The 25,851-nt window shown below is 37.4% G+C and overlaps 1 protein-coding gene across 1 annotated transcript in view; it reads right to left on the reverse strand.

The window, feature by feature from the left end:
- Tmem232 (transmembrane protein 232) overlaps positions 1 to 25,851 on the reverse strand; it is a 264,584-nt gene that overhangs the window by 128,187 nt on the left and 110,546 nt on the right. Inside the window, exons 11-12 of the mRNA XM_050153493.1 lie at positions 25,148 to 25,326; positions 1,885 to 2,132 (exon numbers count right to left, since the gene is read on the reverse strand). Of these exons, the coding sequence (XP_050009450.1) occupies positions 1,885 to 2,132; positions 25,148 to 25,326 (427 nt within the window). The remainder of the gene's footprint in view (positions 1 to 1,884; positions 2,133 to 25,147; positions 25,327 to 25,851) is intronic.

Below are 25,851 nucleotides of genomic sequence, written 5' to 3' on the forward strand. Positions count from 1 at the left end.
GAGAGAGAGAGAGAGAGAGAGAGAGAGAGAGAGAGAGAGAGAGAGACCTATCTGCCTGTAGATAGATGGATCTACCTATAGGTAGGTAAGTAGGTGGATGCATGGATAGATGGATGGATAGGTAGGTAGATAGCTTTTACTGACTTCTTGCACAGTGGGTCCTTTTCTATCCCTACTTAAATAAACAGGACAAACAGATTTTTACAAATACAACTTAATCAGTGTGAAATAAATACAGCCTTAAAGCCAGCATCACAAGTAACATTAAAAACAAAGAAAATATTTGAGTAGAAATAGGCAGAAAGAAAGGTTTACACTCATGGTGCCAGTTTATTTTTCAGAGAGATGCTGAAACAATACGCATGTAAGAGAAAGGAAAGAAGGCAAACGTGTGAGAACTAAGAAAGAAAAACTAACCTTTGTACTTGATAAAACTGTGTAGCTAGAAAACTAATCTCCAAGGGAATTTACTAAGTCTCTGCCAATTACTCTACAAAACATCACAGCCTGGAACACACATGAGAAACAACTAAAGGGGCTTAAATATCGAGAAAAGACTATATTAAGAACAAGATAGATGAAATATTTAGCAATGAACTTATCTAGAGAACTACATATAAGTTCAAATACTAGTAAAGAACACAAAGAAAACAATTTTCAATCCGTAAGCCTATGGACAGTCATATACTTTGTATTTGTGGAGGTGAGGCAGTATTTTTTAAATATTCAGTAGACATTTAAAAATCAATAATATTTTAGGCAAGTAATAAATAAAGATAAATACTTAAGGAAAGTCATTTGCAGTAATGGGAATAAAATGCATAATTAAATCTAAATTTATAGATACATTATCAGCAGTGATTTAGACCAGCTAAATTTATTCACTGTGTTCAGATCAGGCAAGAAATAAAAGATTCAGAGCACACAGGAAAATGATGCAAAATAAAGCCAATAAAGAATAATTTCTAACATATGGAGAACTGGCAAATGCAATATTAAAATAATCTGGTGTATAAGGAAGAAAAGTTTAAAATACAATCTAACCATCATCAATCTTCTACAAATATCCTGCTCGACTAAAATCTAAACCAACAAAAGAGAAATGTTTAAAAAAATGAATTCATATGAGTTCTCTGTGATACTGTCAAAATTAATAGCAAAAATATATTTAATATATAATGTATTCTTTAAATGAGCTGGGTTGAAGAATAAATAAAATCTTTCTGTTTTGAATAAAACTTTACAGAAATATTTAACAATGCAAATCATAGCTCATAGTATAAATCCATAATGGGATTCTTCATGTTTTTTAATATATCAGAAGTTTAGAAGTAGGGAAAATATCTACGTACATTTATAATATGTATCATAAGACCCTGAAGAGAGCTATTATTGAAGATATGGCAAATACATATTGAAAATTAATTACCTAAATCAATGTATCCCAATTCTACACTTTCCTAAGACATTAGAAGTAAACTTAAAGACATTCACAAATATTTAAAGCATAAACCATAACAATTACCCTCATACTTGCAACTTACGAGATGATTACTATTTAAGACTATTAGGTTACATGTATTTAATACACATTGTATGTAGAAACCTTAAAACTTTTGAACATTGGGTGTATTTTTTTGTTTTACTTGTATTCTTCCTACACAAAAATTACATTAACATGGATTTACATTGTGTGCTGATCTCTGAGATTATTCCTGAGAAGGCTGCAGCTTTCTGAAGAGCCTCCCCTCAGGATAAAACACTTAGAAGGAGGCTGTGCCAAGAACTGTAAAAGAGAAACTGAGTTAGTAATATGTCGCCTGATTATAATGTCTGTCCCTGTGAACTGTCATGAGTTAGAGTAACAAAACATTGTTCACTTACTTTACAACAAAATGTAGAACTCTCTGCTTTGTGGGTTGCTGTGTTTTGACCACGTATTTTCTTTGCAGATCAGTTTCTGCTGACTTCTTTGAAGGGAGGGCACGGGCATCAAGAGAAGGGAAGAAGAGCTTGGAGAGCGTATTGGCAATCCTCCACCCAACGTACTTAGAGAAAACTTCTTCGCCTAGGCTTGGTGCAACTTTTGTGCTGTATCTAGTAAAAGGGTCGACTGGGTTGTTTATTTCAGCCTGTTGAAGTGAAAAGAAGAGCAGTTTGAATATGATTGAGTTAAAGGAAAATCCAAGTCATTTAATAAAAGATAAAGTGTATATTCATTTTCTTTGAATAACAGTACCTTCATAGGGTCAGTTAAAGGGCTCGGTGGTAAAGGTTCTTGACCCAAACTCTGATGACCTGAGCTTGACCCACAAGTCCCACACATGGAAGGAGAGAACAGACTTCTGTAAGCTGTCCTCAGGCCTTCATAACACACCTTTTGTACACACAGAGTATACTCAGCACAAAAAAATAAATAAATGTAATTAAAATTGTGTAAAAATAATCTTTGAAATAAAAAAGTTTCCCCCAATTTAAAAAAGGAACAAAGCAATATTCAGTAAAGAGAACAATTGCATATTGGTTCACATTAGGTAATTCTTTAATGTAATGATAAGATTAACATTTTAAATATGATACAGTTGACATACAAGAGTTTCATAAAAAACAAGCACTTAAAGTGCTGTATCCTTATTTTATGAAATTTTCTTTACTCTGCTTATAGCTTAGAACCCCACTAAAGTGAACAGAACATTTCCAGAGAATGGATTTTAAAAGAACTGTAAAAATAATAGTTTTGCATTTAGCAACAGTTGAAAAAGTTTTTTGGATTTTTTTTATGTTTTTGGATTTTTATTCATTGTTTTTTATTTTTATTTATTATTTTTATTTATATTTTTATTTATTACAGACACACAAAACATGAAAATTGTTGTGCTGGCTAGATTTATGTCAACTTGACAACACTGTCATCATCTGAGAGGAGGGAACATCCATTAACAAATTCCTTCATAGAACATGATTGTAGGCAAGCCTGCAGAGCATTTTCTTAATGGGAAAGGGCCCAGTCTATGGTGTATGGATCCGTCCCTAGGCTGTTCTATAAGAAAACAGGTTGAGTAAGATGAGGAGCAAGACAGTAAGTAGCACTCTTCCATGGCCTCTGCATTGGCTCCTGCCTCCAGGTCTTACCCTGTTTGAGTTCATATTCTGACTTCTTCCGATGATGAATAGTGATATCAAAGTGTAAGCAGAATAAAACCTTTCCTCCCCAACTTGCTTTTTGGTTTCAGTGTTTCATAGAAGCAATAGAAATCCCAACTAAGACAACTACGCATATTAATCAAGTACAATATTATATTTCAAAGCAGTAGATGCTAATTAGTGCTGTATACCAAAGTCATGACACAGTGGGAAAATTCCAAAATGTTTCATCAAATTCTATTCAAACTGAGATACTGTTTGAAATCTCCACTATGTATTAGATACCAAGGCTAACTCTAAACACTTTTTAAAAATTCAGAGGCTTATTTTCTTTGGCTTGACTTAGTAATAGCAAATGGAGATTTACTAAAACCTCACATGTTATATTTTACAGATTATAAGTTGGGTGCTGTTTGTTTTTATTTATAGTTTAAATTTTTTTTCTGAATAGCATTGGTCTTTACAAAGCTCTTCACCGTCACATGGAGTTCATTTTAGATGACTGAGGTTCCTGTTATAACATCTATGTGAGCAGTTGGAGCTGAGCAGACACTTGCATCAATAGAGTTACCTCCCCAGCAGGCATGAGGACTGAACTTTATCCCCCAGGATCCATGCCAAATAATAATAATAATAATAATAATAATAATGATAATAACAACCTTCCGTTTGTCACGAACTGCAGTGGATACAGATACTGCTGGATGTTCAAGTGTTGGGAATGCATGACAGTTGAGAACTCATCCCTAAAAAGGTCATCTGGATCATCTTCTTGAAGGCTCGGGGAACATTGTGACAGAGAGAGCAGAATAAATTTAAAAGCTACAAGCTAGGGAAAAGATCCACAAACTGCTACGTCCTCAGCGTGACACAGCCATAGCAGTAATGATCTTACAGATGTGGTTGTCTGCACTACACCTGCATGAGACTGAGCGTGTCATCCGTCAGCGACGGGTGAGGAAATGTCAGGAATAGGAGGGAAATAGGGGAGTGTGTGATTGGGAACAACCTGGATGTACTCTGTGCACGTATGAAATTGCCAAAGAAAAAGTCTACAAAAATATTTTTAAAGTTCAAATTTAAAAGCTCCCACAAGTTCACCATTCAGATGAACTATTATGAGCATATTGAATTGCTGATATAAAGTTTTATTTCATGTATGTGTGAACGTAAATAAATGTTTTACATGTGTTTTAAAAAAGAACATGAAATTTTGGGTGTAAAGGAGGCAGTGACCTCAAAAGATCTATTCACAGCATGGTGAATGCAGTTGATAATTGTGTCATTTTTCTTCAAAAATGTCAAGAGAAGACTTTAAATGTTAGTCATGTGAGACACGTTGGTTGGCTTGATTTAGTTATTCCGTAGTATATATAAATTTCAATTAACCTTACTGGACTTAAAAGTATATACAATTTTGCCAACTAAAAAGAGAAATTAAATGTTAGTAAGTGACATCATCAAAGCAGGGAACCTTATTGTTGTGCTGTTTCAAGAAAAAAAAGAATTTTATCAATCATTCTCATTGAAATATATCCACTCTTAAAGCATTTAAGTTCAATTATGTCTACACACTGTATTCAGTATACAATTGCATTCAGACTATTTACAGCTGAGCATTCCTGAGACACAAAGTACAACTGTGTCTGAGACGTGATGGCTGTCGTGATGTGTAGCAAGAGAGCCCACAGAGCCACTGCATGTGCCTTGAATTCTGGAGTGAGAGCACCTATGTTTTGTTTAAAGTCAGTGCTTCTTAGCTGACTTCTTTCTAAAAGATTTCAGAGCCTTTAAAAGCTCCATCATGAGAGGACCTGGCAAACCAGGAGGTTTCATGGCTGAAGATTGCTTAGTCAAGTGGTTCCTTCAAACAACTCCAGCTAAGAGATTTGGGTGTATGGAAATTGGTTTGTCAAAAGTGTGGTATGTGTAACAATAAAAAGAGGGATTTACAAAGCCATGAGCACTCTGTCCATCAGGGGCTGGACTTCCTCTGCAGAGAGCCTACAATTCATCTTTGAGAGACCCCTTTTCGTCGATAGGCTCGTGCAAAACAGAACACCAACATGATGTACAGGACATTGTTTAACACTTTGGAGTCTAAAGCCTTCTTTGTAAGATGTCAGTCACACCTGACTGTGTCTTCAACTTACCAATTGTCTTAATTCTCATTAGAAAAGACGCTTTAAGATATATAGTAACATACACTATAGCGCACATGTAAGACATTACTATGAGCATACGAACAACTAGGATACAATAAATGAATAAAAGAATGAACGAGTATCTAGACCAGCAAAAATAATGTCTTCTCATAACATCATATATGGAAAACACCACATTGTATGGAAGGCTGCATTCCTCTAACCCTATACTTTTGATGCTGTTTTCATCATGTCTCATTTGACTGTTCCTCACTTTTTTTCTATTCAAGGTAGAACTGGCTGTATAGGTTGATGTGTCAGCTGGTTTATCAAGATGAAGACATTCCTTCATCTCTCCTCTGGTATACTGTTGGAAGCTCAGGGAAATCCCACCCTTCATTGATGTCCAAGGCCTTCTCATATCTCAATCAAACAGATATTTTCCTTATTTATAAAAACTTCCCACCAAAAAAGACTTTCTTCTTTTTCACTGAATGTCCTTTTTTTTCATCACTTTTTCAGAAGTGATGTCTCTGTAGGCTTTAGTAAGTCAGGGTTGTATTTATTGATGGATTGTTAGAAGTTGACCTTTAGTTTTGTTTGGGGAAAAAATCACAATTTTTAATGTCTATGAAGCTTAGAATTAAAATTGTATGAGTAGAATTCCTGATGGTGAGTTCTCCTACATACATATTCTAACCACAGGCAAGAGCAGATGTTTGCCCTTTGATTTCATAGTGGAAATAAAGATGTGGAAGCCAGCATTAATGCAGGCTGGTAGGTAGATGGTAATTCAGCAAAGCAGAAATTCTCCCAGGGAAACAGGATACACTAGCGATCCAAAAGGCAAAAGCTCTCCAGAGTCCCGAATTTTGAATCAATAATTAAGGAAATATAGAAAATGCAACAAAATCTGAGCTACTGCTCAGATTGCTAGTGATGAGAGATGTCTCCACAGTTTCTTAAGTAATATTAGAAATGAAGTTGTTTTATTTTTTTTTTGGTAAACATTTTTGCAAAGTTAAGGGTCTAATAGTTGCTTTTTATAAGAATTCTAACCCCACAAAGAAGAGCAGCATGAGTAACTCTTAGTTATTGAAATTCTGATCATGAGGGCATCATTTCTCATCACCATGGAGAGTTTCATAAATGCAGAGTCACAGTCTCTACCCTTGTAGGGACGTTAAAGTCTAAAGCAAAATGACAATCAGGATTAAAGTAAGGATTGAATGAGAATATCATGTTTCCCACTCACAAGTTATGTGGTTTTTCTGTAAGTCATTCAATCTGGCTGTACATTTTTCCCGACAGCTGAGTTGAAGACTAACAACCTGCCCAAGAGTAATTGCAAAAGTTGAACGTGGAAGTTGACCGTGTTTCCCAGCTCTTTGTGACCCTACCTCTCTCAAGGCCAGCGCCTCCTTGGCATTTGCTTTCAGAAAGAGCAGGATGTAGTGCAAGCAAGAGAGTCTTTGAGTACCATTTGCTGACAGGGCATGAACCACCTGCCACTTGTTGCACCCTGAGCCACACTGGCCACGATGGTAGGAGGGCTGTGGCCTTACGTGAGGCTAATGTGTCAGTTAGTGCTTTGCTTCGCCTGTGTACTGCAAAGGCTCTCTGAGCACCACTGCAGTCTTCAACAAGATTCCACGACTTCAGCATTTTGTTAATGAGACACAGTTCTTCAAAAGGAAAGTCAGACATGAAGGAATAGAAAGCCGTGCACAGAGACACTGATGGAGACTGACCACCATCTTGTCTGCTCAACAGACTGTATTGAGACTATGGAAAAATCACTAAGTATCAAAAACCATCTTAACAATCTCACCGTGAAATTATAACCACAAAGGGCTTTACCTGATGAGTCAAAAACACTCTGAATAAAGCCACACATTCATCTGAAGTGTGTATATTTCTCTTTGATATTCCAGGTCATGTACCAGATGGCAGAGAGCCATTATACGTGACAGCTTCTCCTGCGTGTGTCAACATATGCTACTGAAGCCCCAGCATGGAGAAGCCTTGCTCAATACAAGTCTTTCTTGAAACATTTCAAACAAAACACATTAATTACCATTTGTTTATTATGCTACTATGCGTAGATAACAGGGTTTTTTTTCTCTATATTGGGTTTATATTCACTTTGTTGCACAAAGGACTTGTGTTTAGGGATCTATTCAGAATTGATTTTCACTTTAAATATTCTTGTTACGTTTTTCACCTCTCTCCAGACCTCCCAAAGCATCAAATATTATGAACAGATATAACAAGATTAATGATGACAGAATGTTATTACAGATTAAAAAGTATACAAAATATGGTAGTACATAATGAAGTTAAGCAACGGATTTATCAGTAATGAAGATGAATTGAAGTTTTAAATTAAAAAATTATTCATTTGATGTGGGATGTCCTTCTCTATATGTGTTGCTTTATTGGTTGATAAATAAAGCTGCTTTGGCCAATGGCAGGGCAGAATAAAGCCAGGTGGGAAATCTGAACAGAGATATAGGGAGAGAGTAGGCGGAGTCAACAAGATGCCTTGTAGCTGCCAAAGGAAACAGATGCCCCAGAACCTTACCAGTAGGCCACAGCCTCATGGTAGTGATACACAGACTAATAGAAATGGGTTAATTTAAGATATAAGAGTTAGTTAATAATAAGCTTGAGATAATAGTGTTGTAATTAATACAGTTTCTATGTGATTATTCGGGTCTGAGAGGTTGGGAAACAAACAAGCAATCTCTGCCTACAAAAATGGCGCCTGAATGACTGGGACTAATGCACATGGCCTGCCACCCACTTTGGACACAGTTTCTTGTACACCCATTCAGGGTTAGGAGGAAAGTAGCTGAGAGCACGCCAGCAGCTCAGCACTTTCTGCCTGGGTAACCTGCCAAATCAAGTCTGCTAGGCATACACAGGCATGAAAGCATGGTGAATTCCTACCACCATACACAGAGATATTTGCAGGTCATGAAGTGCGCTGCATGGCAGATTTAGCTTTTACTCAGATAAAAAAGATTTTATGTACTTCATGCTTCTTCCCCAAACTGAAGTGGTAAGCACAACTCCTACCTGTTGGTCCCAGAGCTGGCAGAAAAGTTATTTCCACCATATTGTTAGGCTTAGAGAGGTGGAGCCAGCATCCAGGGCCAAGGTGACCACACTGCTTACCATTTTAAAATGCTCCTTGTCAGAAAAGGATTTCAGATACACAATAGGACAGATTCAGACATTAAAAAAAAACTCTAAACAAGACACAGTGTGTTCAAAAAATGTAACACCATATTGAGTGAGGTAACCCAGACCCAAAATGACAAATAAAGTATGTACTTACTCATAAGTGGCTTTTAGACATAAAGCAAAGAAAAACCAGCCTACAATTCACAATCCCAGAGAACCTAGACAACAAAGAAAACCCTAAGAGAGACACACATGGATCTAATCTACATAGGAAGTAGAAAAACACAAGATATCCTGAGTAAATTGCAAGCATCAGGATTAGGGAAAAGGATAGGAGGGGAAAGGAGAGGAAGGAAGGGAGCAGAGAAAAATATATAGCCCAATAAAAACAATTTTTTAAAAAAATGTACATAGGCTTGGGAGATAGAAGAGACAGAGTAAAAACATTTTAAAAAATAAAACAAAGTCTTTAAAGAGAAAGTAAAAGTAATATAAAAGAGTACAGGCAGACATAGATTAAAGAAGTAAAAATATTTATAAAAGTTGCATAAAGATGAAAAATACACAGAGAGTCTGGATTATGTATACTATTGTATTTAATTTTTTGACTGCAGAGAGACATTTGATTGTGAGGGCTGCTAAGCTACATCAACATATATATTTTAAAGGTATCTTGACTTCAAAATTTAAGTCTAGTGATATGTTGCTTTGAAAAAGAGATTCTGCTTTTGTTTTCACAGAAAATAAAAGCCTGTGGATTCCTTCTAGGATAATATGGTTTGATCAAACAGACCCCTTCCTTCTAGGATAATATGGTTTGATCAAACAAATCCCTTGAAGTGAAGGCCTAGGTGGTCTGACGTCCACAACAGCTTCAGGACTGATGGCTGAGATGTACTAACTATACAGGATACTATTTAAAAGACCTGATTGACAGCACCCCAATCAGCAAAATGTAATCTAAAAAATTACACCCAAATTCCCAAATACTGTTTATAAATTATTGTTTTCATTTAAAGCAGATTTATTGCAAGTAATTTATCATGATAGTCAATTTCTATAAAAAAGGAGGATATGATATAGAAATAAATACTTTGCAATTGGTATGGATCTTGATCTATTGATACAAATTTGAGGTAGATTTGTTACATTGTGTATATGTATTCCTGTTCTTGTTTAAGGTATTGTGTTTGTACAGCTCATTTATAAATGTAATGTTTACTTAAAAATACAGATTAATAGCTAGTCATCTATAATAGTCAAACTTGTAGTCATGTTAGTTAGGTTTTCTCGATGTACAGAGATATATTTCAGAAGGGTAGGCATTCTTCAGCACTTCAAAGACCTACAGAATATGGCATTTAAAATGTTTTGAGAACTTGGACTTTCCTCCACTGTGAGAAATATCTGCTTCTGGCAGCACCAATTACCTCAGAGAGGTTGATGGGCATTGAAGAAACTTGTTATGGAATTCGTCTTCAATATGACAAGGCTAGCCATTTGGGTAAGAAACTGCATTGCCTGGACTGCTTTATGGTATGCTGTATGAACTGGATGTGCAAGACCCACAGAAAAGTGACAGATGGCCCTTCAGGATTCCTGCCTCACAGAAGAAACTTCCAGACATTCTGCAGGTCACAGAAGAAAACAACTAATAAACTTTACTATTACAAGGCAGAACAGATCTTCAAATGTTCTGCTTCATGGAAAAGTCTGCTGGATAGTATGGGCCTATAGGCTGAAAACGGATACCCCAACATTACAGAAGAACTTTGGTCCAAGCAATAAAATGTCTCTGGCAATTCTAGAGTTTTGGAAGTTACTTACAATGCAATTTCTATTTACTTAGGTAATATTATATCCTTCTGGGGTCTTTAAAGAGTTTAAGACAGATAGTTATTATTTTCCTTAGTTATGATAAAGGATAAATTAGATATAAAGCTTTAGACTCACAAAGATAGGATAGATGATAGATTATTTTTCTTATTTTTTCAAATGTAAATGGACTAACTACTGTAACTATAATTACTACTTGATAACTGTTTGTATGTGTAAAATTAAAATCTTCATTTTTAATTAGACAGAAAAAGGGAAATGATGTGGAATGTCCTTCTGTATATGTGTTGCTTTATTAGTTGATGAATAAAGCTGCTTCAGCCTATGGCAGGGCAGAATAAAGACAGGCAGGAAATCCGAAAAGAGATATAGGAAGAGAGTAAGCGGAGTCAGGGAGACGCCATGTAATTGCTGAAGGGACAGATGCCCCAGAACCTTACCAGTAGGCCACGGCCTCATGGTTTACACAAATGGATAGAAATTTAAGATGTAATTTTAATATAATTTAAGAATTAAAATTTAATATAATTTAAGTTAGTTAATAAGAGGCCCAAGCTAATAGGCCAAGTAGTGTTGTAATTAATACAGATTCTGTGTGATTATTCGGGTCTAAGCAGTCAGGAAATGAACAAGCAGTCTCTACCTACATTCATTAAATTTTAAAGTCTATTATACAAAATGCACATTTGATTTCCATGCATGAGAAGATGTCTGTATAACTCCATAGACACTCTAGTACATATCTTTACCATACCATACACAGTAGGTTATAACACAAGCTTGCATGTCACTCTTGGAAAGTTACAGTATTGTCTGACATGAAGACCAGTTGGGATAGCAAGGAATTAGGACAGGAAAGAGCAAAGCTTTTGTTATCGACATAGTTATTGGCAGTACCAAAAATAAGAGTGTAATAGTAGATTTTTAACTTAGGCCAGATTTCTTAAGTCACAAGCCATCACTGTACAGGTGTTGTTCTTAATGTTCCCTTCTCACGTGGAGTATTAAGGGAACAGCTAAAAATAAGAACGTTTTAGTCACTCGTGAAGGGCATCTTCTCAACAGTTTCAATCCAGAGTCTTCCAAAGCAGCATCAAAGAAGGCACTTAAGATGGTCCTGTAGGACTTCTGGAATAAGTAAGTTATTAAAGAAGCAGAAGGACGTGTAGGAATAAACAACTAAACTTTTTGGAGTTTTGTATTGCAAATGCTATCAACAGAGTACCCAAAGGAAGAAATAAAAGAGAGAGATTCATCCTTCATGCCTTACTGTAAAATAAAGGTCACTTGTTTAGAAAATTTTCCCATTCCTTCTGAATTAAAAGCACCATTTTAATGGAGCCAAAGCATTCAGCCCAGTAACCTATGGGTCAAATAAGCTCATCTTCTAGACACTGACTTTGGTCTGCCTTGCTTATCTGATGTGACATTTGGTTAGCTCTCAAACGGTGACGGTACTAGTGTCTTAAAAGGAGAGTGTGTGTGCTTAACTTGGAAAGAGGCACAGGGGGAAAAGTCTTGGTTTTGGAATCCAAGAAATCCAAATTCCACATAGCCACACCAAGAGCGGAGGGAGGCAAAGACTGAGGCTAACAGTGGTGTTGAGAGAGACGCCTTCGGCAAACTACTTTGGTAGGTTGAGTATGGAAATTCTTAAGGACATATTTTAGAGATCACTTCTCATAAAGCCGATAGCATCTATGCCATCAAATAATAAACTTAGAAAAATCTTTTATGACCAAAGACGTAAGAATGAGGCAAGAAAAAAAATACTGAAATAATAATAAAGCAATTGATTGTATGCTTAAATTTGCATGTTATCTGTCCCACTATAAAAAAAAATCTTGGATTATAAGACTACCTGTGGTGGTTAGCTTTAATGTCAGTTTTACATAACCTAGAATCAGCTGAAAAGACAGTCTTGGTGGCAAATTGTCTAGATTTCATTGGCCTGTGAGGGACTGCCATGATTGTGTTATTGAGATTAAAAACCCAGCCTGAAAGTAGGTAGCTCCATTCTCTGAATTTGGGTTCTGAACTACGTAAAAACATGAATACTAGTCTGCATGCATTTGTCCATTCCTCTCTGTTCTTTGATATCACGTGGTCACTTCTCCCAAGCTCCTGTCATTTGGCTTTCCCTGTTGAGATGGGCTGTAACCAGGAATCATGAGACAAAACAAACCCTTCCCCTTCTTGTTTTCATCAAAGTATTTTATCACAAAAACAGGCAAGGCAACTACGATGCCACTGAAATTTTAAATTGTAAAATTAAACCTGAAATAAATTCCCTACCACCTAAATCACACTACGTCCAGATGTGCGTCACCCAGACACATCCTGATATGCACACATGCAACTCGAATCTTAACCTATGACAAAGATAAAGCAGCCAGAGCTGTCAAACAGTTTGGGAGGCTTTTTGGGTTATTCATGAAAGCCTTTCTTATGACCCAACCGTTTCATTTTTCAATACCCAGTCTAGTCAACCCATGTAAAATTCCAGTTTCTGCATAACAAAAACTATTTAAGTATCAGCGTTTCTACAAAAGAAAATCAGATTTATGAAATTTCTGGGGAAAAGTAGATGAATCTGGAAAGTATAATGTTAAATGAAGTGACCCAAATTCAGGAAGATTAAAAACACAATTTCTCTCTCACATGCAGATCCTAGCTTGTAATGTATGCATGTATTATATAGATCTGTGTAAGTGTGTGTGTAGCCTACAAAACAAACAAGAAAAGAAACAAAAAGAAAATAAAACTAGGTGCCAAGGAAGAGGCAATAGAACATATATGACCCAAAAGCAGAAAGGAGACTGAAGGTGAAGTTACAAACAAAAGTCGAAGAGGAAGGTGGTGGAAACATAAGAAGGTAGAAGCATCCACTATAACAAACTCAGAAAATGCCATAAGAATAGGTAATGCCAATTATGTTAATTTTTTTAAATAAGTATCAGCTATTTTATATGAGACAAGGAGAAATTTTGCGCCAAAATGTACAAGACTGCTTGTGATAAAATATTCTGATGGAAAGTTCATGTATCTGAATCAACAAGAAATATGACAGATAAATTATGTATTAAAATGATGATGCTGAGCCCCAATTAAAACTGTTACACAGACTATTGAGTAATCTTCTAAATATGTTAGCTGCCACAGACAAATATTAATTGTGTAATATATGAACCAACCCACATAAACAAAACCTAGAGGTTAGGATAAATGCCTTATTATAGGGAGAACCTGGTGATTAGAAGGGATAAATGTGTGAAGTCTTCGCCTTTTAAAAATTTCCATTAACTCTTTACTTCTTAAGTGTTCACCTTTGATCTATCAGAGCTAAGCGTTTTTAATCTACATATCTTTGTTTCTATTTCAATAAAACTTAATGCTAGGCACAAAGCTATAGAGTGCCAGAAAGTACAATGCATGAAAAATTAAACCATACACTGCAACATTGTTTAATACCAGAGAATGAGGAAGTGCCAAACAAGGAGAGGAACAGGAGATGGAAGAAGAGGAGCAAAAATGAAAGCAAAACCCACGGTGACTAGAGGTGTGTGGGAATCACAGAGGGGTGAATTGAAATAGATCGCGAGCGACGCAGCAGAAATTGTGTGAAAAATAATAAATCATGTTGGATAACTTTCAGAAAAAAGTTACATCTCAAGTTTATAAAAATAACTGAGGAATATAAAAAGACTTTTGGGTTTCCAACTCACAAATGAAGGAGATCCAAATGGTGAAGAAGTGAGAAAAATAACAACATTTACATTAAAAAGAAAACATTTATACCAAAAATCTATCCCAACATACCAGTGTTATTCCTCCATCTACACAGAGGACCTTCTGTCCCTCCATCCACTACAGAGATGACCAGCATCCCTCCATCCACAATGAAGGCCAGCTGTTCCTCCATCCACACCGAGGACCAGCTATCACTCCATCCCCACAGAGGATCAGCTATCCATCCATCCACGCAGAGGACCAGCTATTCCTCCATCCACACAGAGGACCAGCTATCACTCCATCCACACAGAGGACCAGCTATCACTCCATCCACACAGAGAACCAGCTATCACTCCATCCACACAGAGGACCAGATTTCCCATGGTCTTAGGGTCACTATTGCTGTGATACATCATAACCAAAATAAACTTGTGGAAGAAAGGGTTTATTTTGCTTACACTTCCACATCGCTGTTCATCATCAAAGGAAATCAAGCAAGAACTCAAACAGGACAAGAACATGGAGTCAGGAACTGATACAGAGGCCATGGGAAAGTGCTGTTAGCAGACTTGCTCCTCATGACTTGCTCAACCTACTTTCTTATAGCATCCAAGACCACCAGCCCAGATGTGACACAACCCACAGTGAGCTGGGCCCTCTCCCAATCAATCACCAATCAAGAAAACGCACCACAGCCTTATCCATATGACAATCTAATGGGGCCTTTTTTCAGTTGAGATTCCTTCTTCCAAAATGACTCTAGCTTGTATAAGGTTGTCATAAACCTCTAGACAGGATTATTGACCTCTTGTCAACATGACAAACTAATACAACTCTATTTAACAATAATATTTTTGTATTCTGTTCATCCCCAAGGTCTCACATTAATAAACAGCACAATATAAACGATATTATAAACATAAAAGTAAAAAACTTAACAAATTCCAACACTTTGAAATTCAATCTTTTTTAAAAAAAAATTCAAAATCACTTTTAAAATCCAAATCTCTGTAAAACTCCAAAATCTCTTTAAAAGTTCAAAGTCTGTCAACTGTAGATTCATGTAAAATCAAAATAGGCTAATTGTTTTCTTATTCCAAGAGGGAAAAAGCCAAGGCACAGTTAACAATCTAAAGAAAATAAAACCAAAGCCAGGCAGTGGTGATGCATGCCTTTAATCCCAGGACTCGGGAGACAGAGGTGGGGGTCTCGGTGAGTTCAAGGCCAGCCAGGTCTACAAGAGCTAGTTCCAGGACAGGCTCAAATAAGCCACAGGGAAAAAATAAATAAATAAATAAAACCAGCTCCAACACCCAAAGCTCAGGGTCAGACTTCTGGGATCCACTTTCCACAGTCTGGGCTTCTCCTGGGGGCTTGTTGCAGCACACAACGGCTTGTCCCATAGGCTTAGAAAGACCCCACTCCACATCTGCTGCTGTGTTGGCTGTCCCATGGCACTGGCACATCCAAAATGCTGCGGCTTCTTGTTACAACTGGTCTGCACTTTGACCTAGCCTCTCCTGGGCTCCCTTCATAATACCAAGCCTCAACTCCCTGCATGTCCCCTTCAGTTCTGAGGTTTCTGTTGCTAGTGAAGCTATACTTCACCAATGGCCTCTCCTGGCCTCTCACGGTACCAAATTTTAGCTGTCCATGATCCCTTCGTGACTTCAAACCAGTACCACCCGGGTGGTTCTTATACATGAGCAAGTTCTAGCATGAAAGTACAACCTTGACCACCTCTGGAACGTGGACGCTTCCGTGCGCTGAGACTCAGGAACCACCTCCCAGATTTCACCTCAGTGAAGCTGGTCTCCTCTTAATGCCTGCTAATTCCTCACTCCAGCTGACCACCATCAATCGTCCCATCAAAGCAAAGGTTTCCCTTAGGTGATTCTGTCTCTCGTTAATCACTGCTGTTTCCTCAGCTTCAGCTGATCAGAACCAGAGGTTATTGATTCAAAATTGCAAATGGCCCCAATAGAATCCATAAGGGCCTCTCAAACTTCCCTCTGAAACTTCACTATCCAGGCCTCCCATCATCTGCCTTACTCTCAACATTTTAATCTTCCAAGCTCCTGCAGAACAGCCCACTGAGCTCTCATACGCAATGGCTTCTCCAACATTCTAAAGTTCTTCCACAATCTTCACAATCTTCCCAAGAGCAACATAGTCACCTCTGTCACAACAATTTCCCATGATCCTCTGTCAACTTCCGCCTGTCTTAGTTAGGGTTACTATTTCTGTGATGAAATACCATAACAAAAAGCGGAGAGGAAAGGATTTATTTGGCTTACACTTCCACATCACTGTTCATCACTAAAAGAAATCAGGGCAGGAACTCAAACAGGGCGGGAACCTGGAGACAGGAGCTGATGCAGAGGCCACGGAGGGGAGCTGCTTACAGGCTTGCTCTTCGTGGCTTTTTCAGCATGCATGTGCCATACTCACACACAAATGTGCACAAGCAATACACTCACACTTTTTTAAAGGAATTCAGCAGAGGAAGGGGGAACCAAAATATAATATGGGTTTGACTTCAAGCAGTTCGGGTTGCTGTATATCTAAATGAGAGTTAATGTTGGAGAAAATATGAACCCTCATTTATATTTTCAATTTCCACATCTGCAAAACAAAGGTAAAAGCAACATATATCATAATCTTATGGTAATTTAATAACTAAATATAGGGCATATAGTAAACACTTTATGAATTTTAATAATTCTATTACTGTCTTTTTTTTAAAGTATTTATTTATTTATTATGTATACAATATTCTGTCTGTATCCTGCAGGCCAGAAGAGGGCACCAGACATCATTACAGATGGTTGTGAGCCACCATGTGGTTGCTGGGAATTGAACTCAGGACCTTTGGAAGAGCAGGCAGTGCTCTTAGCCGCTGAGCCGTCTCTCCAGCCCTACTGTCTTTTTTTTTAATAGCAGGAGTGAAACAGAAGGATGTTACATGATTATAATTTTGCTTCTTAGAAGATGGAGGCAGTCAGGAATTCAAGGCTACTACATAGCAAATTTGAGACCAGTCTTAGCATAAAAAATCCTCAGCTCAAAACCTCAAACAAAAAAAAAAAAGGAATACAATGTAGTGGAATAAAATCCCATTTTTATAGTTCTCAGACCCCAAACTGACTGTGTAGGAGTATCACGTCTAAGGTCATCATCCTCACAACACTGCCATTTACTTAACCCACCGCTGCAAGGGCAGTCGTGAGCTGGGAACAGCAGAAAGATGGTCGTGATTTTATTGCACTCATCTGTGCTGCTGGGTCCGCTGGAGACTTACCAGTCTTGGGGAGGGAAGGGCATGAGCTAAGAGGGCTCTGCTTGGCACCATGTTTTATTTCATCTTCTAGTGGATGACTTTGGGACAATATAGCTAAGAGGTTCCAGGAAAAGACACAAAAGACGTTCATGTGTAAGCATCTTTCAAACTTGGTCTTGTGTAAAATTTGCCATTATCCAAATCTAGACTTGGAATAGGGAAAGTTATAAAAATGTCAAGAAAAGAGTCTCAAACAAAATGTGAGCAAATGCTATATACTACAAGTTCCAAAGCTGTAGCTCATTATTTTGAATACATACAGGGAATTTTGTGTATGAATTTTACGCTACAAAATTACCAAACAACTAAAATTCAGTGAAGATAGCTTTCTCACCAAATTGCTCTATTTAGAGTCTTTATATAAAATATATATATAATCAAGCAAATATCCACACTTTGCTATTCTAAATGTATCTTTTAAATTCATGCCTACTACTGCACAATCCAAACTATTTCCCCACTAGACACGTCAGCCAAAGGCTTACTGATAGTAGTTCATCATCTAAGAAATGGTTTTGTACCCAGCCACCTTCTATCAATGATTTATGTCATAATTTATGTTTTCAGTCCAAATACTACTCGAATTTAGCAATGGTTTATTTCTCAGTAATATAACATAGCAGCATATGAGTGTCTGGAATGTGCAATGTGTTTTGATGGGGCTAACTATATGTTTAATCTCCCATTTAAATTATTGATGTATTTTTGGAGAATATGTCTCCTGGGCAACATACTAAAAGTCATATGTCAAGACTATTGTGTTAGACTTTTTTGAATTTTTATATTAAGTAAAAATAGACTTAGCAGGGCTCAATAAGTACATTTTTATATTTTTACCTTTTTAATTTTTGGAATTTATTTATTTGTATTTTAAAAAGAAACAGTTGAAAACAGTTGCCAATACCCTGATGAAGCACAGGTTTATCCAACTGAGCAAAACCTCATGGATGCTGTTGCTGACATCAGACTGACAGCTTTAGACTGTTCTGAATGCACAGTGGTATAACTGACAATATTCAGTCACATCTGTTCTTTCCTGAATATGTAAAAATCAAAATACCAATTTAAAAGTGAATGTATCTTCTCCCCAAATGTTTCTTACTGATACAATCTCAGTATTATTATTTAATAGTGGTTAATTAAGAGATTTTTTTACTCACAAGTTAAGCAACAATCTAAGGGCACACATAGTCTGCCTACAGGCTCATAGCGCAAATCAAAAGTTTGGGAATATAGCAACTGACATCTCTAAAATTACCAAACATAGAATTCATACAATGTTCATGCAAAAAGCATGACTAAGCAGGCGGTCACAGAACCAGAACACTTGATAATGTGTAACATCAATAGGAGGCCTCAGATTTGCAGACTCAACTCTAACCGCAGTCTCTACACTTGGCTTTTCCGGTTTCACTAATGACACCAAGGTGATGCAAATCCCTGAAATTCTCATTATAGTCAAGGGCACATCCAACAACAAAGTGGTCTGGAATTTCAAATCCAACAAAGCCTTGCCTATATCCAACCCTTTGAGAGGTCGTTTTCACTAACAAGCTTGTGACATGGGACACTTGGGAAGGTTACTGTTTGACAGAGGAAGGCAGGGTTCACATTGCTTTACTGGTGTCAATTACATTCTCATCAAGATATTCTATCCAGCTGAAATTGAGAAGTAATCTCAAAAAACATCTAGGTCCCCTGTTGTCTGATCACCACAGTAATTCCTCCCAATCTCCTAGTCATCATAGTTATTTCTATTTGTGAGTAATGTGATCCCACAGTTCAGCAAAGAACAGGTGGCCCGCCTTGAGCACACAGGGGGTCACATGCAACAGTCTCCTATCGCTTTCATGAAATCTTCAGCAAGTCTTTCAGTCCTGTCCAGAATCAGCCCTAATCACAACCCTGGGGCTCTGGGTCCCCAAGGAGTCAGCCAGTACACATAGGCAACAGCAGCCTGAAGAGAAAGCTGGGGGATTGTTTTTGCTATCTGGAAAACTATATTAGCCTATAGGAAACATAACTTTTTTTTCATTTATGCTAGCTAATAGTAAGCAAATACAAGATGAATTAAATGATATTTCAAAGTCACAGTAGATCCTTGGGGTTTGTGTCTAGAAATCATATTTTTGCTGTTCAGTAATTTAATTGGCTCTATCTAATCCTAAGTAGCCCCGATAGAAGACAGGCCTAAACTGATTGTCTTTTGCTCTTCCTCATATACATATACTTATGTCATATTATATAATACTAATTTAATACTGACTTAATTTTACACTAAAATAATATAATTGCTTTCAGAAATTTCTAAGTTAGAGTTTTCTCTGAAGAAAACTTGCCTCCCAATCATTTCCTGGTTTAAGCAACTGCTACCTCTGGAAAGTCTTCTGAACATTGAAAATGACTTATCATGTGTAGTGGCTGAACCCTTGTCTAGCCTGTCTACTTATCAGCTGAGTACCGCAGTGTTGCCGGCATTATCTAGCATCGAATATATTTGCTATGTCTGATTGACTTATGAATTTCAAATGTAATTATCTATAGATATTTACTAAAAGTCTGAAAACAGAAGAACAGCCTATATCAAATGATTGGCCCAGAAGACAGGCATATAAACAGAACTCTAATTATAGAAGACACAACTAAGAACTGGCTTACTGAGTTGCAGTATTATCCATTTGAGATTTGAGGAGGCATAGAAAGTATATAAAAGATCAGAGAACGGCAGACATAATTTAAAGGAGTCATAGAAACGAACAGAAAAGTATAAGGCCCTGAAACAGAAATGCCTATGCTGCTCTGTAAAATGTCCAGAATGCTGAGTACCATTCCCGTTCTGCTTCCAAAGGGTCCATAGTCAGCAGTGGGGGGGGGTCACAGAGAATATTAGACTGTGAAGAATTCCAGCCCCAAGTCCCAGTAGAGAGACTATTAAGTGATATGCTGGTGGGCACTACAATTGATTTGATATTTTCTTTTTAGTGTTGTTTCATACTAAGTTCTCAACAGAAAAAAATAAAGGTAAAACTTACATGGAGCCTAATGGCAAACTGGTGAAGCTAAAGTATTTTAGTTCCAGTGGACAATCAATTTTCTGTTTTCTTCCAAGGGAGGAAAAAAAGAGCCTCCTAATCTCACATAGTTTTAAAGATCCTCACTCTCTGTATACTAAGGATTAAAAAGATAGACAACCAAGTTTCCTTTTGTACTCAGAATGTGGATTACAGACTCCAAATCAACAGGGACCATTCACACGCTTTAAGAATACACTGTATACAGTGAAGTCAATCAACTGACCTTCTTATTAATGCTTATTAGACCCATAATAATTATTTATATAATTGAATAATTAATCACTAATTTAAACTTCCAAAAGAACAAGATACTTCAACAACAGAAAAAAAGTATACTTTAATGCTGTGGAACAATGGTCTTGTACCCTGTAAAGATTTGTCACTTGTATTGCTTTAATAAAATGCTGATTGGCCTGTAGCCAGGCAGGAAGTATAGGTGGGGCAACCAGAACAGGAGAATTCTGGGAAAAGGAAAGGCTCAGTCTGCAATCATCACCCAGATGCAGAGAATACAAGATAAGAATGCCTCACTGATAAAAGGAACCAAGCCACGTGGCTAATACAGATAAGAATTATGGGCTAATTTAAGATATAAGAGTTAATAAGAAACCTGAGCTAATAGGCCAACCAGTTTACGATTAATATAGGCCTCTGTGTGTTTCTTTGGGACTGAACGGCTGAGAGACTGGATGGGACAGAAACCTCTGTCAACACTTTAAGGTAATGAAACATTAGAAAGACTGACATGAGACAGAAAGAAAAAATGGCAGCATTTTGGAAACTCCACGGTGCCATGCAGATGAAGCATCACTGCCATGCCCTATCTGCAGTTTCAGGAGAATGACTCAGCCACTTCAAAATGGCTTTCTTGGAAAGAAATGCATGGTCATCCAGCGAAAGCCACCAGAAAATGGAAAAGGTAATTTCAATTTAAGGAAAAGGACTGGAGTGCCAATGAGTCCAGAGAAAAGGAAAATTTAAGTTAGATGTCTCAGGTACTTATTCACTGCTGCAAGCAAGCTGGAAAACAGCCATGAAAAGGGAGCAAGTCATAGTATTTAGCCAGTCTGTTTACAAATGCCTTTAAAGAAAACAAACATAGACAGAACACTTGCCCCTCGCAGTGAATTTCTCCAAGCAATTTATTAAGTGGAGCCTCGATCAACATGCCAGTCAACACCAACCAAAGATGGAAACCTGAGGGACTACCAGAACACTTGCTCAAGTGCAGAAATTCATTCACAGTCATGTCCAAGAGGAAGAGTAACTCATCCCCAGGAGAGACCGATCGATACCAGCTCAGCTTCCCCAACCCTTATTTTGGAACCTTGTGAGTAACATCAGTAGTCATTCTCAAAACCAAAGGAACTCCAGCAAGTCTGGGAAGCCTTTGAAGACACTACAAAAGAAAACCATTTCTTAATTGGTTTCCTTTGTGTGGTATCTTCTATTCCCTCAAAATATTTTTCAATTTTATTCTAATTTCTTCATGTGAAGTTTATCAACATTTGATGTTATGTTTTCATATTGAATGCCAGTATCCCCTTCTCCCATAATTCCATTATAGAATTATTAAGAAGCCAAAATCTTTAAAACACAACTTTTTATCTTTTTATTTATTTTTTTAGCAAACTTTTATTTACCTTATAACATTAACTCAATCACCACAGGAAACCAATGCACTGAAGGCCTCACTCTCTGAGAAGGACTGAAGCAGAAATGCATTCAAGGTCACCCAAAGACGGTGTGTCTGTACTGGGCTGCAGTTGGTACTAGGGACTCCTCACTGGGGCTTCTGTGCTCTGTGGGGGTTTTCCCTCTCTTCTGTGTGACCAACAGCAACTCCGCCTGAGAGCAAGTAACTTTTCCGGAGCACCTGGATTCCCAACATAAGACAACCGAGGCCGTGGGGTGTAATTTGCTCCAAGTCCAGGTGACTATATGAAGTTGGAATTTAAACTCTATTGCTTCATTTCTCTGTGGTCATTCCAGTGTTGAAGTCTGACAAACTTCTTCATGCTTTTCATTTATTATCTAACAAGTTTTCAAGGGCAAATAGGCACACATAAGTATATGGGTAGTCACGACTAAGTACCATGTTATATAATTTGATGATGCTTTCATCTTGGTTGCCTACATACACTAAATCAATTCTATTTTTTTTTATTTTCTCAGGAAATCATTCATTCTCTCTGTATTAGTCAGGGTTCTCTAGAAGAATATAACCAATAGAATGAACATATATTAAAAAAATTTATTAGTATCAGCTTATATTAAAATAGTAACAATTGTTTCACACTTGAGAAGCTGAGAACCATCAGTGGTTGGCCACTGGGGATGGGTGTCTCTTCAGTAGGATGAGACCCACTGAAAATCTCTCACATTGGAAGAAGCCCAGGAGTTGCTCAGTCCATGATGTCACCACCTGGTGTCAAAAACCTGGGAAGTTCCTGGAAGTCCTGAAAGTCCTTAGAAAAGAATGGAGGCCTGGAGACTCTGGGTCTAAGAGCAGCAAAGCGGTCTGCAGCAGCAGCAGCAACGTGCAGCATGAATCAACTCAGCAAAGGGGAAGGCTGAGCCAGCAAATCTGAGCGATCTTCTTTCTGTCGTGCCCTTTTGATCTGGGCTCCTATCAGAAGGTGCCACCCATACCATCCCATATCAATTACAGCAATCAGGGCTTTCCTTTCTTTTTTTTAATTGTGTATTTAACTTTAATCATTAACAATTATTGTTCAACTAAATCTAAACCATTATTTATTATCATATTATTTATATGTAAAATGAATAATAAAAACACAGAGACAAAAACTGGGGTTCAACCATAAAATCAGAAAACAAAGCAGCCAAGCCACTAGAGAAAGGCATCTTACCTCTACCAAGGCTGGGTGACCACAAACTAAACAGACTAAGCCTCTCTCTCCTCCCACTTTATATTCCCTCTAGTGCTGGAATTAAAAGCATGAATCCCTAGTACTGGGATTAAAAGGTGTAGGCCACCACCACATGAATTTGTTTCTGCATTGATCTTGAACTCACAGAGTTGCTTTTGAAAGCTACATTCAGTAATCTACCTTTTTATCTTATCATATCTATATCCTCCCTTTTTTCTTTTCAGAGAAAATTCAATAATCTACCCTGAAGGCGTAAGTCATAAACAATCCCACACCAGTTTGGAATTATGATTAATAGGGTGGTATTTATTTAAAGGAGAAAAAACTTAGAGATCACCATCCCAGACAACAGCCCTCTGTGCAATCAGGAAGGAGTCTAGTCGCCGAAAAGGAGCAGGAAGCAAAGAGAGCGTGAGGAGGGAAGTGGCCGCTTTTTTAGAGAGAGAGAGACCACACCCCAATGGGCTGGTATCTCAGCGGCTATTGGCTGGAGGAGCAGAAGGACCTCCCACAACACTACCCTTTTCTCCTGCCATTTATATATGATAAATTGATTGTTTCTGGAATGTCTAAGAATCAGAAATGTATCTATAGCTTTGGAGGATGGATTTTTTTATATTACTAAAACATAAATCATTCCCTCTTGTTCTTTTTGCTACCTTCAACTCCTTCTGTGTCCTTTTCTCCTTGCTCCCTATCAAATTATATAAATTATATATATGTGTGTGTGTGTGTGTATGTGTGTGTGTATTCATAAATATATAAACACAATCTGTTGATTCCATTTGGTGTTGTCTGTATGTACATGATTTCAGAACTGGCCACTGGTATTGGATAGCCAATTAAGGGGCTCATCCCTTGCTGTCATCATCCTTTAGTGACTTGTAGGGTTTTGTTGTTTTGTTATCTAGGGGTCACCTCTGGAGATATCCTCTTTACATGTTAGCATGTCTTTTGGTATTGTCATTATCTAGGTCTTATTTAGATGGCCATATTTTTAAAGTATCACCCAGAAAATCTTCCCTGTCATTTCTAAGAAAAGCAACCTTACAGCAGACTTCCTGGTCCTCTGGCTCTTACAATCTTTCTTCCCCTCATCTTTGATGCCCCCTGAGCCATATGTACAGGAATTGTGTTGTAAAGGTTTCCCATTGGGCCTTGCCATCACATGATAACTTGTTCTCTGTATTTTGACCAGTTATGGTTTTCTCTGATGCTCTCTGTCTATTGCAAATTGAAGCTACTTTGGTGAGAGTTGGGAGCTATGCTAACAGTGGAATAAGTATTTAGAATACAGTTAAGAAGTGTGCTGGTCTAGTAAGTTAATGGTCATGTGTTCTCTTCTAGATCCATTATTTCACTAGCCTCAACTAGTCGGCTTTGTTTCCAGCATCAGGAATGATTTTGCTTCTGTTGAGCTACCCTAAAGTCCAGTTAGAGAGTTGTTGGTTAGGACCAAGATATGAATGCCACTATTACACCCTTAGGGAAATCTTGCCTTGCCAATCATAGTTGTGGTCCTAAGGCTTCACAGCTGTGTGAGACTATTGATTGCATCCCCTTGACAGGTTTCATAGCACCTTTGAGGACAATAAAAGTTACCCCCAGGGAGAAGACTTTCAAGTAAGGTCCTCAGAGTCCTGTATCCAAAGTTCACCATGTCTTCAGCAATAGGGACTTACCTTTAATCTCTGGGAAGTGACCAAGGGCAAGAGCAATAGCCAATCAGAACAACACTTTATTCTACTTACAAACATGATTCCTGCTAATAGAAGGAAAAGTTTGTGGATTTACCTGGGCTATAGTTAATGCACTTTGGATTCGCGGGTCTTGCTCATAATCCTTGATCTTTTGCAATGTTTGCCATATCAAGTTTCTAAGTCCATCCTGTTCCTCATCACCCTGGAGCTCCCATGACATCTTCACCAAGTTATACACTATGCCGTAGTATCCAATCCAGACCACCTTGGCACCTGAAAAAGTGAGGAGGAGAATAATTCTTTGAGAATATACTGTCTTATAGTTGCATGAAGAAAAAGACAAATTCTATTTTATTCACACTGATAATAATTAATGTTAATTAATGTAGAGAATTGAAATTAAGAATACTCCCCAACTTAAAAGTTTAAAAACAGTTAGAAATTTAACTATATTAAGTTCTACTCTCAAGATTATCCTTAGAGTGAAATAATTTCATTTATTCTTAAATTACTCTTTTTACCTGGTTATAAGAAATTTCTATGTGGTGGTGCTTAACATAGATAATTCTGACTTAGGTAGAAACAGGATAAATAAATTTAAATAATAAAATAATAATACAGCGCTCAGAGGGGAGATAAACTAAATTTCATAAAAAAAATATGAAAATTCTGAGCCTATGTGAAGAACTTAAATTCTCAAAAGAAAAAGAATGATCTTTCACAAAGATGATGGAAGTTTTTTAAAACCATAAAATTTCAATAAGAATAATTGCTATTTCTAGTGTGGAATCAGGAGCA

Source organism: Alexandromys fortis, unplaced genomic scaffold, assembly GCF_014885135.2.
Source record: "Alexandromys fortis isolate MF-2015 unplaced genomic scaffold, M_Fortis_MF-2015_v1.1 scaffold_61, whole genome shotgun sequence".
NCBI classification, from domain to species: domain Eukaryota; kingdom Metazoa; phylum Chordata; class Mammalia; order Rodentia; family Cricetidae; genus Alexandromys; species Alexandromys fortis.